At 40.7% G+C, this 16,265-nt stretch overlaps 1 protein-coding gene across 1 annotated transcript in view; it reads left to right on the top strand.

Annotated features, from left to right (window-relative positions):
• The window catches only part of LOC122817189 (complement C1q tumor necrosis factor-related protein 3-like), a 148,321-nt gene that overhangs the window by 86,098 nt on the left and 45,958 nt on the right, over window positions 1-16,265 (top strand). The window contains exon 2 of the mRNA XM_044090402.1: window positions 9,706-9,840. Coding sequence (XP_043946337.1) covers window positions 9,706-9,840 — 135 coding nt within the window. The remainder of the gene's footprint in view (window positions 1-9,705; window positions 9,841-16,265) is intronic.

The raw sequence follows: 16,265 nt of genomic DNA, 5'->3' as shown, positions 1-16,265 counted from the left end.
AAAACCTGATGAGAAACTACATCACAAAAGATCAACCAACTCACTTGAGCTAACATTGGCCACATTTTTTCGCTGAAGCGGCAAACGAGATCTGAGGTACCTCACAAGTAGTCAGGGGAATATGAGTAAGGGGAGCAGCTTGAGCTATGGAACCTAAAGTCAGTCAAGTGGCCGATCTGAGAACCATTAGTTGAGGAACAGATGAAAAAGACAACATCAAATCTGCAGACAAAACATTCCTCACATTTTCACAATTTGTCAGATTGAATCTTAACATATGAGCCAGGTCATTCAAAAAGGCTGAAAATCAAAGTTGCAGAAGTATCCACTTTTTTCCCATCTTTATCAATATTTTCCCATCCTTATCAGAAAGAGTATGATTGGAAATAACTAAGTACTTAGCAGCAATGGATTCAAATAAAGCTATAGATGCTGGGTCATGTTTGCAAATAGTGGATACAATTTTAAAAGACAAAGGAACTTTTTTAAAAGACTAAGGAACTTTATACAGCCTCTCTGCCTTTTTAGGGGCAGCTGGCTGACAGGAAAATTGCAGGCAGTAACAGCCATCCTTTAAAGCAGAAAGAACAGGAGGAATGGGTGTGGGTTCTGGAAAATTCTTCTGTAACAACTCATGGTATTTTCTGAGGGTTGAGAAGCCCCAGTGCTCTCTCACTGGAAACACTGGCACATTCTACAACATTCTCAGAGAAGAGGAAACCCCCAAAGGGAGAATCAGAAACTGAGCTCTCCTCTTTCTTGCTCAGATTCAGAATCTTGAATCTCTTCAGGCAAAGAATCTCTCTTTCTTTTACCATAAACGAACTTACAAGAAAGATAAACAGCATGAATTAAAACCTGAGCCAGACCCAGTAAACTACTCCTAGCCAAAGAAATTTGAGAAGGAATAGATACATGCTTGGTTTTCTGATTCTTTTTGACATGAAAAATGGGGCAAACCATGTTACTAATGGCAGCACCTGCTTCCCCAGGGATGGGTACAGCATTCTGACAGAGCAGGGAAATCTTCCCTGTTCCCTCTCCCAGGACCAACAAGAATATTTCTCCCTTGCCCACTGAGGGGATCCCAACAGCCACAGAAGACATGGCTAACCCCTGGTCCATATTGGCTCTAAGTGCTACACAAGAAGGATCCAGAGTAAAAGATAAATGGCCTGAGGAACAACAAATGGCCACAGCAGAGTCACCCACCTGCTGTTCTGGCAAAGGCTGTTAGGTTATGTTTTTCTTTTTGTGGCTATTAGAAGGACCAACCATGGAACTGGATGTTTGTTCCATAGTTAAGCTGAAAATAGTGCCTCTTTCCCAGGGAAGAGAAGCTGCAATTACTAGTAAACACTACCAGTCCACAACAGTTACTATTTGGCAGAAAAAAACACAGTAAAAGCACTTCAAAACACCATTCCAGCCTCACAATAGGAAAATAAACACAATTTCTCCACAGAAAAAAAAACATGTTTTCAATTATTTTACACTACTTTCAAACTGACAGGTAAAAATGAGTGCTCCGTATAAAGGTACTTTACGGTGTCAAGATAGTCCATTAAAATAAAACACTCCTAGTTTTCAAATAACTCTCCTGAAGAGGAAAATAATAAAATGACAACAAAATTAAGAAAATGGATTTTTTTTGCCTAAAGAGAAATTATTTGCCCAGCAAAGGAAAGAATACATGGACTGGCGATCATTGAAGCCTCAAAGGAGCATACTTTTTGGTGTCAGTAAAGCTCCAAACTTGTCTTTCAGTCAGCTCAGCTTGTACTGCTTAACAGGTTTTGCGTGAGGGAGGCGCCCTGAAGCTTTGGAAGCTGTCCTCCTATTAGCAGGATATAACCCATGCAGGTAAAGCTACTACAGCAGTGATATATGATGAGCTAATTACTGTAATAATGAAGAAATAGTCATTAACCATGGCTAATTACTGTAATAATGAAGAAATAGTCATTAACCATGGAGCTTCCAGGCTTAAGATGTTAGCATGTGCTCCACATTTTATCCAGTCATTCCACATTAAGAAAGGTAACGTTCCACATTTTGGACACAGATGGTTGAGTGCTGTGGATGGAATGATATTCCATTTGATGCATACATTAGTGCAGTATGCTTCGGCACTCTCTCCTTTTCGTCCTTCTCTTAGGCCGCATCCATGTATCATCATCAGACAAAATAGCAAATGACTGGGTTGGGGGATTTGGTCAAGACTAAATGAAAACTCAACAACACTTCAAAGAGTATGGGCAGCTTATGATGGTAGTAAAGTAGAAGGTGTGGAGTAATGGCATCCCTGACTAACCACACAAGCGTATGATATTCTTTGAAGCAGATACTAACAATGCTAATACAGAAAACAAAATAAATAACTGAGGCTAAGACTAATAGCATGCAGGAGAATGCAAATATAGGTGGCAATTTAGTCTCAAGAAAGATCATTTAATGCAGGATGAAAGGCAAACAATATGGATGTGATTTGACAACACGCTCAAAAACATTGCAGGGATTCAGGTTAGAACTAGGCCAGTGATACCAGGGGGATTTTTAATATGGAAGCCAGAATGTCTTTGGGGAGCTGACAAATGAGGAAGTGAGGCAGCTAGAGGAAAAATAGTGCTAAACTGTATCTACAGAGTGTAAAGTACTAGGTAAGTAAAAGAGATGAATAGAAGTACTGCACAGACAGTCAAGGGAGCTGTCTGCTTCTCAGCAGATGACTTTAGACAAGTAAAAAAACTCCACAACCAGGTTTAATCTGGTGAGTCCGAGATGGAAAGATGGATTGTAATTGACCCCCACCAAGTATTATATGATGTGTGAACTGTTGTTTAACATAACATGTATTGACTTTGGTAGGTGTAACAACAGCCAATCTGTTTAACTGCTGATAAAGAAAACGCACAGTGGCTGAATGCCTTATATCACTTACAGTGAAATGTGGGTCTGGGCAGGAGGTCAGAAAATTAAAAGTTACTGTTTTCTGTAACTAAAATCTAAAACTTAAAAATCATACAGCCCTATGCTATAAACATGCATATCTGCATGCCTTGGATGCCTGCGTGCAGATACAACACATCCCCCCTGTGTCACTGTCTGGTTTGTGGCAGAAGTGCCTTGTGTGTGGATATAACACATCCCTCCTCTGCCCAATTCTGGTTCACGGTGGAGGTGCCTTGTTTGCAGACACAACACATTCCCTCATGTCATAGTCTGATTTGTGGCAGGGGTGCCTCATGTACAGACACAACATATCTTCCCTGTGCCTGTGTCTTATTCATGGTAGGGTTTCATTGTGTGCAGACCCAGCATATCCCCCGTTTCTATGTGAGTTTTCAGCAGATGCTCATTTCTTTCCACATCCAAAAATGTGCTGTTGGTGAACTGGCATTCCTCCAAACTGATCCAGGAGTGTGTGCTGCATGACACTGGTGTGTGACCTTTGATGGTCTGGCACCCTTTTCAGGACTGGCTCCTGTGCCTTATTCCCAGTTAGTGACAGTTTAGGAATTCCCACAACCCTGACTTGGATTAAGCAGATAATAGAAGACTGTATGACTGAATTACTGAAAAAACGTCTACCGGTAAGGAGGGAGATGTTATTTGGCATCAAGAATGTGCACAAAAACAGAAAAAAGAGTAAGTATTTTATTTATTTAACATTTGTTTACCAGGAAGGTCCAACTGGGAGACAGCCCATTTTCAGCTGAGGCCTGAGGAGAAACACTCCAGATATGTCTTTGGAATATGGGAGGAAATCAGAGCGCCCAGAGGAAATCCACTCGAATACAGGGAGGACATACAGTCTCTGCACAGAAGGCACTCCAGCCAAGAATCAAACTGGAGAACCTCTTGCTGTGAGGTGACAAAGCTACCCACTGCAACACCCTGATTACAAAAACAGAAAAAATGAACAAATAGGTGCACAAAAAACAGAATAAATTACAAGTAGGTGCACAAAAGCAGAAAAAAGAACAAGTGCTGCTGCCAAAACTATAAAAGTTGACAGATACAATCCAGGAGTTAAATATAAAAAAAGAATATGTAACAGAAAACATGATACTTAGCAATGCAAACGTAAAGCAATGTATTATTAAAATTTAAGTCCGTGTGATTGATAAAATAAGTCAAATTAGATTCTCAGTCTGCTCTTCAAATTTTCCATTAAAACTAGCCAGTTTTTTAGTTTTAGCACTCAAATCTGTTTCTTTGAGCTCAGCACTTGTTCAGAACTTGTAAGCACTAAATAAGGTACAAATTACTACAGCACTCAACTTTCCTCACTTGTCTAGAGGGAAACAGTTTTTAGTACTTAATAAATAAGCACCTACCCAGGCATGTCTAAGGGTCAGCTCCCGGTGTTTTCTCCTCTCTACCTGATGAATCTGGGCATCTTGGGACAATGCAGCAATTGCCTCATGTACACAGACAACCCTCTCCTCCTACCACCCAACACTATGACCTGTGAGAGATGCACTTATATAGCCAAACTGGCAGCATAGCTCTCTTCACCCAAGACTGGACTAGACAGTCACGAGGAGAAGGTAAACACTTGCACCACACCACACTCATCACCTAGTCCCTCAAAGCCTACACCACCAAAACACACATATAGAAACACAAAACACACACCTACATTCATGGAGGTTCTTACTAAAAATCTGCTCAAGCAACAGAGACCTCCAAAGCAGAAGTGCAAGCAACCTCCACCCCCCAACACAACCCAAATGACACATAGCCCACAAACTCAGTGTGCCACTCAACCACAGCCCATAAGGCATAACAACGTACTCAACACTCTAGTCATAGGTGACTCTATAGTCAGGCACACTGATGTTCCACTCACCAAGCTAAACAAGGAGAAAGTTAATGTCAGCTGCCTGTCGGGTGCCAGGATCCGCCACATAACGCACGCACTCAGGTCACTCCACAACAAGTACAAATATGACTCTGTCATTGTCCATGTTGGTGTGAATGACCTGAAACATACCTCCCTGGACTACATGAAAAGAGACATGAAGGAGCTCTCCGATCTTGTAGCCCAGGGAGGTATGACCCTAGCCCTGAGTAGCATCCTGCCATAACACAGAATGATACCGCAGTACAAGGACAAAATGATTGACTTCAACAATTGGCAAAACTTCTGGTGTCATTCTAAGGGGATCCAGTATCTGTCTGCCTGGGATGACATGATCAATAGACCACGATGCTTTGCCAGAGATGGTCTGCACCTGTTGCCCTTGGGATTCTGGATACTGGCTAAGGCTCTTGCTACCCCTATAGTGCCTTTTTTAGGCAAGGTTCAAATGACAAACTCACCACCATAACAGGTACAAGCAAGCAAAATCTGAGGGAATGCTACTCAATGCTAGAAGTCTAAACCTCAAAATGCATTCACTCTAGGCACTCCTTAAAATGGAGAACATCGACATCTGTGCAGTGACAGAGACCTGGTTCAAGGCTCCAGAGAGCACCCCTGCATTACCAGGCTATAATTCATACCACACCTTTCGGCCACCAAACCTGGACTGAAAGACTAAAGGAGGAGTGCGTGTCCATATTAATTAAGGATATCCACACCTCCAGGCTAGTTGCTTAGCATAATGCATCCAAGATTATCCAAGTGCAACTAACTCTGGGCGAGACTGCAATCCAAATTGTAACTTGCAACAGATCCCCCACCATGCCCCAGGATTCCCACTCCTCATTTCTTGATACACTGGAAAATATTAGGGTACAACCTAACACCCTCATAATGGGCAATTTCAACTACCCTACCATTAACTGGGAAAACTACTCATGTATCAAGTCTTTTGCTCAACGTTTTCTGGAATTCATAAATTCCAATGCCTTGGATCAACTTATCCACACCCGCACCAGGGGCAGGAATATTCTAGACCTGGTCATTACCAACATGGGCGACCGGTGTTCCACACCAGAGGCCAATTCCTTGTTGGTCAGATCCAACCACAGGCTAATCACCCTAGACATCCACATCCCACCCCACCCCCCATTAGGGAAACCACCATAAAAGATTTCTCCAAAGCCAACTTCACACTTCTTAAGACAGAAGTGGCAAACTTCAAGACACCCATGCAGGCGGAAAATAGAGGTATGACTGCTGAATCCTACACAAATGCACTTTATAAGCACTTACACGAGTACATGGATCGTGCAATCCCTAATAGAAACAAGATGCTATCCTCGAAAAAAGGAAGCCAATCTGGTGGCCCCCTGCCATAAACTAACTTTACAACAGAAGAAAGAAATTGTTGCAAAAAAGAGTAAAATCCCATGATTGGAAGAACTCCCTGGTCAGCCTAAGTAAGAAGCTGAGATCCCTCATAAAATCCTCCAAAGCTAGTTACAAAAACAAAATCGCCACTGATTCTAAAGACAACCACAAAGCATTCTATAGGTATGTCAAGAACCTCAATGGCAACACTCAGATCTGCTCTGAGTTACAGCACAATGGCACTAAATATATGGAACCAACTGACATTGCCAACATCCTGGCAGATAGGTTCAGTGCTAACTTTACCCCCTCTCACTCCTTAAAGGGCCCATCTCTATACCGGAAGAATGCAAAGTTCCTGTAATCACAGCTGCACAGGCAAAAACCACACTCTCCAAAGCCAAGAACACAGCATCCATGGGACCTGACAACATCCCAGGCTGCATTCTACATGAACTACAGAATGAACTGGCAACCCACCTAAGCACCATGCTCAATCGTAGCCTCGCCTCAGGCTTTGTGCCCATTGAATGGAGCACAGAGACTGTTATCCCACTCCACAAAGGGGGAGCCACCATGGACCCCGGGAACTACCGCCCCATTAGCCTAACGCGGCTGGTCTGCAAGGCCATGGAACTTATAAACAAAGACATTGGTACTCTCCAAATTCTGGACTCCACCCAGTTCGGGTTTGTAAAAGGCAGATAATGTCTCCTAAACCTGATAGACTTCTTTGAAGCAGTCACTAAAGCGTAGACGAGGGTAAGGTGGTTCACACAGCCTATCTAGATATCACCAATTGACACCATTCCCCACTCTGGAATTATAGATAAACTCACAAAACTAGGTATAAATCCTTATGTCACAAGATGGGTTGCCAACTGGCTCACTGACAGAACCCACACTGTGAAAGTAGCAGACTCTAAATCCGACTTCAGACCAGTGACAAGTGGAGTACCACAGGGTTCAGTTCTGGGTCCTCTCCTGTTTGGTATCTACTTTTCTAAAGTACAGGCTAACACAGAAGGTCTTTGGCTAATGAAGTTTGCAGATGACTGCAAACTAGGAGCCATAATCGAAACTCCTAACGATGTGGACATCCTACAAAAGGGCCTTACTGAGACAGATGCCTGGTGTTAAAGCCATGGCCTCAAGCTCAATGCCAAAAAGGGCACTGTCATCCCTTTTGGTAAAAACTCTGCACCCATGAACTACCACATAGGCGGTAGTCTACTTAACACTGAATGTGTGATAAGAGACCTTGAGACACAGGTAGACAGTAGTCTCTCCTTTGATAATCACATTGCCACAGTAGTCAGAAAATCCTTCTACGTGGCACACCTCATCACAAAAGGTTTCTCATCCAGGAAAAAAGAGGTCATTGTTCTTCTCTACTCGTCACTCATTAGACCCATTGTAGAGTATAATGCCCCTTTTGGTATGTACCTCACAAGACATCTACAACAACTGGAAAGCCGCAGAAATACCTCACAAAGAGGATTACCGGCCTCAAACAGATGCCCTATGCAGACAATCTCAAAAAACTCCAGCTTTACTCCGTCGCATATCGCCTACTCAGAGGCGATCTCTGCCTAACATACAGTTATGTCAAACCCAGAGCTGCTGGACATGCTTCACTTAAAGAAATCCCAATCCCTCCGAGCTACATGCTCTAGGGACCTAAATCTTGTCCCTACAATAAACAGAACATGCTGGAGGGATAGACTCTTGTCCCAGAGACTTCCCATACTCTGGAACAAACTACCTATCTATATCAAACAAAGCTCCTCATTAGCACTCTTCAAGAAAAATCTTGATGACTGGATGGGAAATAGGAAATTCACCTCGGGGATCATCTCTGGAGCTCTGCTCAACAGTTGCACAAGAAAATAATTTTTTGGGTGGCAAAAGCCAGGGTACCTTTTTGGCTAGGCTTATATAGGCCCTAGGGCCAATAGACTAGTACCTACCTATGAACCTATATATGCCTACTATAAGGATCAGCATACCTGTCAACTGTCCAGATTTTCTCAAAATGTCAAGATTTTTGCCATATATTTTTGGTCTGTTCCTCAGAAAATTTGAGGTCTTCAGGTAAATCACTGAGGACAGAAGTCAATAAATAATGACCTACATTTGAGTTTCAGATTTCATATCATTCAGAAAATGCATGTTAACAAAAATCCTGTTAGCCTAGCAACTTTCTGAGTTGATAAGAGCAGTATTTAAAATATGTCTCTATTTTTGGGCCTTTGCCCCCTACTGATTTAAGCTTTGTCCAGAATTCTTGTGTTAAGAGGTTGAGAGTTATGAGGATCGGTAGATGATTTGAAATTAAGAGCAAGCTCAGAGCCTGTGTTTTTGTTGGTATGTGACAGTCTGTCCTAGAAGAGGGTGCTAATGCTAGCAATGGACAATTTTAATCAAATTCTTGGAAAACTGTAACAGTTTATTACATGAGACAAGGGCAGTTTACTGGATTACGATGTGCTTTATGGAAACAGAGAAGCAAGAGTTGTTGTTTTCTAAAATGAATTGTAGAAATGGATCATTGGAATTAATCCAGTCACTATCATGTCTTTATTTGTTATATATGGTGGATACTTTAATTTTAATTCAATTAAAGAGAAAGAAAAGATGTTGGAAAAATAGTGTGCAATATTATACAGAATATGAACTTAAAGGATAAGGAGACTCCCCTAAGGAAATGCATTTAGAAGTCGGGAAATGTTATATCTACAGTACCTATCCAAGTCAGAGACCAGCTTCAAGACTGATATATGAATGACTTAATACAGCAGGTGATCATTGTCATACCAGGAAAGATTGTTTAATCTGAAAGAAAAGACAATGCCCACCATCCTCTGCAGCTGCGTTTTTAAGATAATCATCTGCTTTCCACTGCAGGCAGTTAATCGTTTGTTGTTAGTGACTGTTTACAAACTTCATCAGAGACAGCTGAACTGTACATCAAGGTATCTTTAGTGTAGATTGGCACGCATCAGATTTTATGAACAGAACTATAACTGTTAGTCATACACCTCAAAAGTCAAAATGTTTACACTACAAGAAATGTTACCAGTACAAAAGCTAAGTGTCCTCTTACAATAATTATGTTCCAATTTTAAAGTATAACATGGGTGATTTGAATCAAATTGCATGGGAGGGGATTATTATATTGCCACTGACCGCTGTCTCTCTTTCTAACAAATGGTTGAGTATGATGTACATCATGGAGCTCAGCCTCTCCTTCCACTAAGGAGGGCAGAAAGGCTGTAGGGTATGGGCAATTATCAGTACTTGACCGACAGGCTCTGGGACCAATTAGTTCCTCACTGTTGAAGTTCTACCATTTCTATTGTGTTTCCTAACTTACTTTTATAATTTCATAATATTTTTGATTGTACTGAACAGAATGCTTCCCAGTCTTAACTATTTTCCCATTTTTTATTCTTTCGCAGACAACAGAGTTGCATTCTTGGTGAAACTATCTCCGACTTCTGGCAACATTTTTCTGGGCCCTTTCAATACTGCCACTACTGTTAAATTTCCAACTGTGGTGATAAATATAGGAAACTGCTACAATCCCAGTACAGGTAAGTAGAGACTATTGTCTTTTTATTCCGTAAAACACAACAGGCATGGAGTAATCTGGATGTGGGTGGTTTGGTTTGCCCTTAAAACTGAATCCCTTCCTGAGAAAATATTGCCAAAGTGGTTAAATCCAGCATTATTAGTACACCAAAGTGGACTACTATTGTTTTTATCTTTTTAAAATAATATATGTTTACCAGCTGCGAACACAGAGACAGACGTACAGAAAGACAGACAAAGAGTATCTGCTCTACACAGGATCTGAAAATGCTTAGTCACCCAGATGCCAGAGAGCTGGCTGGGAATTAAAGAAGGAAACAAGTAACTGACTTCTTCCATTTCAGGGGTGAATTCCAAACTGGTTTTATATATATATATATATATATATATATATATATATATATATAGAGAGAGAGAGAGAGAGATAAACATACATGTGTATGTATGTGATTTTTTTTTTTAAATGGGTTGCCTGGCTTCACCTTCCAGACAAAAGATCACAGTGTTAATTTTGTTATTCTTGTAGCATGTAAGTTATAGGCATATCTAGTTCTTTATTTTACAAACAGTTCAATCTCTTCATTTTAAGTTCATATCAGTATTTCAAATCTCAAAGTTCATAACAGTACTTCAGATACAAAAGAGAAAGGTACTGAATAAGCCTAAGCTATGGTATCCTGTAGGCACTCTCAAAGTTCAGAACAAAAGCAACCGTACTTCTGCAGACACACAGTACACCATTCCTCCCATCACAGTATGAATGCCTTCGCACTTAGGAGTTCTAGGTGAAATCTAGTTCAGTGTAAGAATCTGCACGTACTTAAGTCACACGCCACTAATAAAACAACTGACAAGTGTGACAGAAGGAAGACCACAACAATGGTGCATTGAAAAGAAAAAGAATTTACAGCTCTGCAATTCCTAAATAATACAGTAGAACAAAGTAAAATCTTCTTGCTACCAACACACTGTAATAATTCCAGAACTGCAAAACTAATTAGGACTAAAGTCTTAAAAAACAAAATGGGACTGACCAAAATGTGAAAGAGTATTGTAATATTGTTATTTATACCCTCATAGTTGTAAGAGTTACCCATATTTCATGTACCGCCAAAATACTAAAAAAGAAATCCCTTGCACAGAGGAACAGACTGTCTTACTGCCCCAGATTGAAAAAAAATATGAAAAAGAAAAATAATTGCTACAGGAAGTGACAGGAGCCCCTCTTGAGGACTGATTTAAACAACTGTTATTTGTACCAAATGTATAACTAGAATCCATAGAAAGTTCCCAAAACAGAAAAATAAGTATTAAAATATAAGAGAAAATCATCAGTCATAGCTTCCTGTATGTACTACACAAGCACTGGCTGTGGAAATTGCCTGAGAGACATGAGTTAAACTCCCAAATACAAATTAAAAGTGTAAGGTGTCATATCATGGCAGGCAGCAACAAAAGCAGCTGCCAGCAGCAGTACAGAGTAGTGTAAAAAAAAGAGAGAGAGAAAACAAAAGAAAAAGTTGGAACATCAAATATGAAAAGAAATGACTAAAACTAATGACAGGGAAGAGATCAAGGTCAATAACACTGATATGCTCACACCGGTTCCCTATTAGAAGACCGAAGACGCATTCTTTCGAATGCGTCTTGGTCGAACTCAAAAGCCTGAATTGGCAAAATATCGAAGTGGCTTTTAAGTGAATTCTTTCCCTGGGAAAGAATTCGCTTGGCCGCTTTGTTACTTTCCATTTTCGGCACTGTAGTACGGTCTCGGAGTTGGTATATTTAAGTAGGGGGGTGTGGGGGGGTGAAGCCCCCCACTTTATGTAATGTTTGAAGTATGTTTTTTTGTTGTTGTTGGAACAGCGATTTTTTTCCCTAGGAAAAAAATTGCTGTTCTGACAGTTCAAAATTGTAAGCTTTTGCTTACATAGGGTCGATTAATCACTGTTCGCTTTTTTAAGCTCTTGGTGATCTAATATAGACCCGCTCAGACCTCACCAACATGAATGGATCAGTCTTTTTTTGAGCTAATTTTGTTTCCCATGCAGCTGACCATGAGCTGTTCCCAGCGTCTCTCCTTGATTGCTGGGTTTATGTATCCCTTCTATCTCCCCCGGATTTACTTCAGTTAAAGACTGGGGCCTGCAAGGAAATTGAGGCATCCTGGGGCAGCATCATACTGCTGCCATGACCTAGATATTCCTTACTCTTGCACACACCCATTAACACCCTGAAAGTAGGATATGCACTGAACTGTCCCTGCAAGGGGATGAGGTCAGCAAGTGGCCTGCCCATGCTCAGGCATCATTGCACAGTTTATTCTCCATTACCTACCAGGGAAATCCACAGTGCAAATTGTACCCTCAGTGAATATCCTTCCCTCATCATCCACTGGATGTGCAAGAAGGTCCATCTTTGATAACCTTTAGGCTGATGCCACAGGCATGACTACTCTGGTCAGATAAAATTTTCCCAGGCTGCATGGTACACTCCCTTCCCACCATGCATTACACATCTCAAATTCTTCAGTTCTTTAGTATATAACACTAAGCTAAGTGAAGAAGAAAAAGGCAAATTAGAGGAGAAAGAAGAGCACCAAAAAAATAAATAAATACTGAAGTCGGCTCTGGAGTCAGATTAGTAAGTTTGGACATTTTTCTTACAGATGGGTTTTTACAGTAAATGCATAAGTTTTGTATCTGGTAAGTAGATGCTGTTAAATAAGTAAACATTAAATAAATAAATAAATAAATAAACAGTCTTGATAGAGTTTCAAAACTTAAAGAAGTAAACATTAAATAAATAAATAAATGAACAGTCTTGATAGAGTTTCAAAAGTTATTAGAAACCACAAGTGTGGGAGACAGAACCAAAGTCAGTAATGTCTCCCCAAACAAACATGTCCAGGTATTTTTATAAGGAAATACAAGTGAAAATAACAAGTGTTATCTATCAGCCCACTGCCAGCATCAATAAAAAGTTTACTATTACATTCTGTAAATGTAGTTACTCATTAGAACAGTGCTAAATATCTACAATGAAATACGTCAATCTGTTAAAAATAGGTTAGTTAAAACATCCTTCTCCCAACTCAGCATTAGTAATGTTACAATGGTGAAATGTTCTCAAGAGAAACTAGAAGGAATGCAGTCTTAAGCAGACTAGCTGATACATTTTAATCCGTTCACATGTTGTAGCTATCTAGCAGTTTCAGCAAAATTTATAATACATGCTTAGACCATAACATGTATTTCTGAACATGCGCAGTTATGTTGTTTACTGCTTAAAAGAATCATGGTTAAAAGTTTAGTCGTGCTCACCGACCACATACTCACTTCCTCTTTCTCCGACATGCGCAGTTCATTCAACACTATGTGTCTTAACTTGCTTATTATTTATTATTTTTTTTCCACTAAATGCCCAATTCAGTAACCTTCAGGAAAGTGACCTAGCTAATTCTCTAGGGTGGGTACTGTCATGGAAACATACAGGGGATAACCGCAGCCTCAAAAGTCCTAAATTTGGAAATAATACACAGGTTGTAGTACAATATGAAAATGTTCAGGAAAAAACAAGTTGCAGCTCCATAAATATCATCTATGGTAGCATTCTGGAAGACGGAACTGGAAGTAGCTAGTTCTCTGACAAAATGTGCCTTGGTGGTAACAGCAAGAAGCCTTCCACTCTAACTGTGGCAGAATTCTGTAGTTAGCTAACCACCAAGCAAAAGTAAGCTTTTACTCCATCTTGCCCTCCCTTGATTCAGAAAAGGTACAAACAATTTGTCATGTTTGTGGAAAGGTGTGTCTTTGTAAATATGAACTCTAACATGTTTGTGTAGACATCATTCAATGGAAAGTGAATGGATCATAATTACAGTACTCCTGGGAAAAAGGACATGCAGAGTAACCGAATACTTCTCATCTGATTCTGTACTGACTTCTGGCATGACGTGTGGAATAGTTCCAATTGCCACCATTTCCTTGGGGAAAATTCAGTACACAGGGTTGACAGAAAGAGCTTGTAGCTCAAGGATTCTTATGGCTGAGGTGACAGACACTAGCAAAAGAGTTTCCTAACACAGGAGCTTTGTATTTGTTGAAGCACAAGGTTCGACAAGTGGAAGAGTACGTTTTATGGTAAATATCCTATGGAGGCACAAGATTCCTAACTGGGGACTTGAAAAGAAGGTATCACATAAGGATTACAAACCTTCAGAAAGGCAAGGAAAGGAGAGTTCAGACAAGATGGAAGTTAGAGATAGCTGCCAAATGGACAATTATGGAAGAGTAACTGAAACCAGTGTCAAATCTTTCAGAAACAAAAAAGAATTAGGGTGATAGGTACTGTAAAGGAGTTTATTCCTTTGTCATTCACCTAAACAGAAAAGTGGGTTCACTCATTCCTGAAACTGTTCTGGACAGAGTAACCTCATAGGAAGAAATAATGGATCCCCACCCCCCAAAGAAGGCAAAATCTTTCATTATTAATGGGAATGGAAAACTCAGGCTGTCAGCCTAAGACCATGAAGGTTAGAGTTTCACTGTTTCTGAAACTGGACCTGTGGCTTACAGCGTACGACATGTGCCTAACTCTATTATAGTGGGTCCTGTGGCTTACAGCATACGTCAAGTGCCTAACTCTATTATAGTGGGTCCTGTGGCTTACAGTGTACGACAAGTGCCTAACTGTATTATAGTGGGTCCTGTGGCTTACAGCATACGACAAATGCCTAACTCTATTACAGTGGGTCCTGTGGCTTACAGCGTACGACAAGTGCCTAACTCTATTATAGTGGGTCCTGTGGCTTACAGCATACGACAAGTGCCTAACTCTATTATAGTGGGTCCTGTGGCTTACAGTGTACGACAAGTGCCTAACTCTATTATAGTGGGTCCTGTGGCTTACAGCATACAACAAGTGCCTAACTCTATTACAGTGGGTCCAGTGGCTTACAGCGTACAAGTGCCTAACTATTATAGTGGGTCCTGTGGCTTACAGCGTACAACAAGTGTCTAACTCTATTATAGTGGGTCCAGTGGCTTACAGCGTACAAGTGCCTAACTATTATAGTGGGTCCTGTGGCTTACAGCATACGACAAGTGCCTAACTCTATTATAGTGCATGGAACAAAGTGATTATGCTACAAAATTAGGAAAAAGATAAAAACATGTTAATTTATTTTATTTATTTTTTGGCATTCGATTACCAGAAAAGTCCGACTGAGTAGGTACCTATTTTCAGGAAATGCCCAAGGGGAAAGCTCCAAAGTATTATAAAAACATTTAAAGAAAATAATTTTACAGTCTTCAAAAATAATGAAAAACATCTACAGTTTAAACAATCATGCCAAATTAGAAATAATGTGAAAACATTGGGTAAGAACAGATACAACTTATATGACAATGATTTAATACTAGAGTAAGTTTAGCCAATTGAGAGAAATTAAAGATAATTTAACATAAATATAATACAAACATGAATTGTGCAATATGAAACTGGAGAAAAAACAGGGTTCTGTCTTATTTAGAAAGAGAGTGAGGGGAGAGAAACTGATTAAAGTAAGGAAGTGAGCCAGTGAAGAAGGTGGAGTAAGGAGGTGTCAGGTATGAGTGGGTACTTGTTCATATTCAGGGGCACATTTTATCCTGGGGTTGAGCAACAACAGAGACAGAGTTTGGCTAGGAAGTCTTTCAGAATGGTTTTAAAGGACCGAAGGGAGGGAACTGACCAGATGGATACAGGTAAGGAGTTCCAGGCCTTAGCAACATGGTATGAGTATTGAACATACCCAACAGATTTGATAGGTTTGGGGACAGACAGGAGTTTTATCACAATGAACAAAACATGCTGGAGGGATAGGTTCCTGACCCACAGACTCCCCATACTCTGGAACAGACTGCCCATACATGTCAAGCAGAGTGCCTCCTTGGCTCTCTTCAAAAGGAACTTTGACGATTGGATGGGAGATAGAAAATTCACCAAGGGGATCATGTCAGTCGCCCTGCTAGACAGAGAAGTAAATATTGTGGGAAGAAATATCCAGGGAATTGTTATGGCTAGGCTTGTATAGGCCCTAAGGCTGATAGCCTAGTACCAACCTTTGCTTAGTGTCTTTTGGCTTTTCCCGGTTAGGGGTCACCACAGCGGAACTTCGGTCCGCTAATGATTGGCAGTTGATTTTTACGTACTGGCTTGCCAGGCCTGATGCACAACCTTCAACGAAGGTACACCCATTCACGCATGTCTCCACGCAGAAGACGCTCTAGCTGAAAATCGAACCGGACAGCGTCTTACTGTGAGGCGACAACGCTACCGCAGCACCACCACCGCGAACCTAGTACCAACCTATGAACCTATAATGACAAAGGGGGGATATAGTTGTGTAGAATGGTATTTAGTGGCTGGACAAGAAGATGGATAG

Source organism: Protopterus annectens, chromosome 12.part0, assembly GCF_019279795.1.
Source record: "Protopterus annectens isolate FY-2018-M chromosome 12.part0, PAN1.0, whole genome shotgun sequence".
Lineage (NCBI taxonomy): Eukaryota > Metazoa > Chordata > Ceratodontiformes > Protopteridae > Protopterus > Protopterus annectens.
Note: the sequence above shows the minus strand (reverse complement) of the source record. Positions and strands in the feature narration are given on the sequence as shown.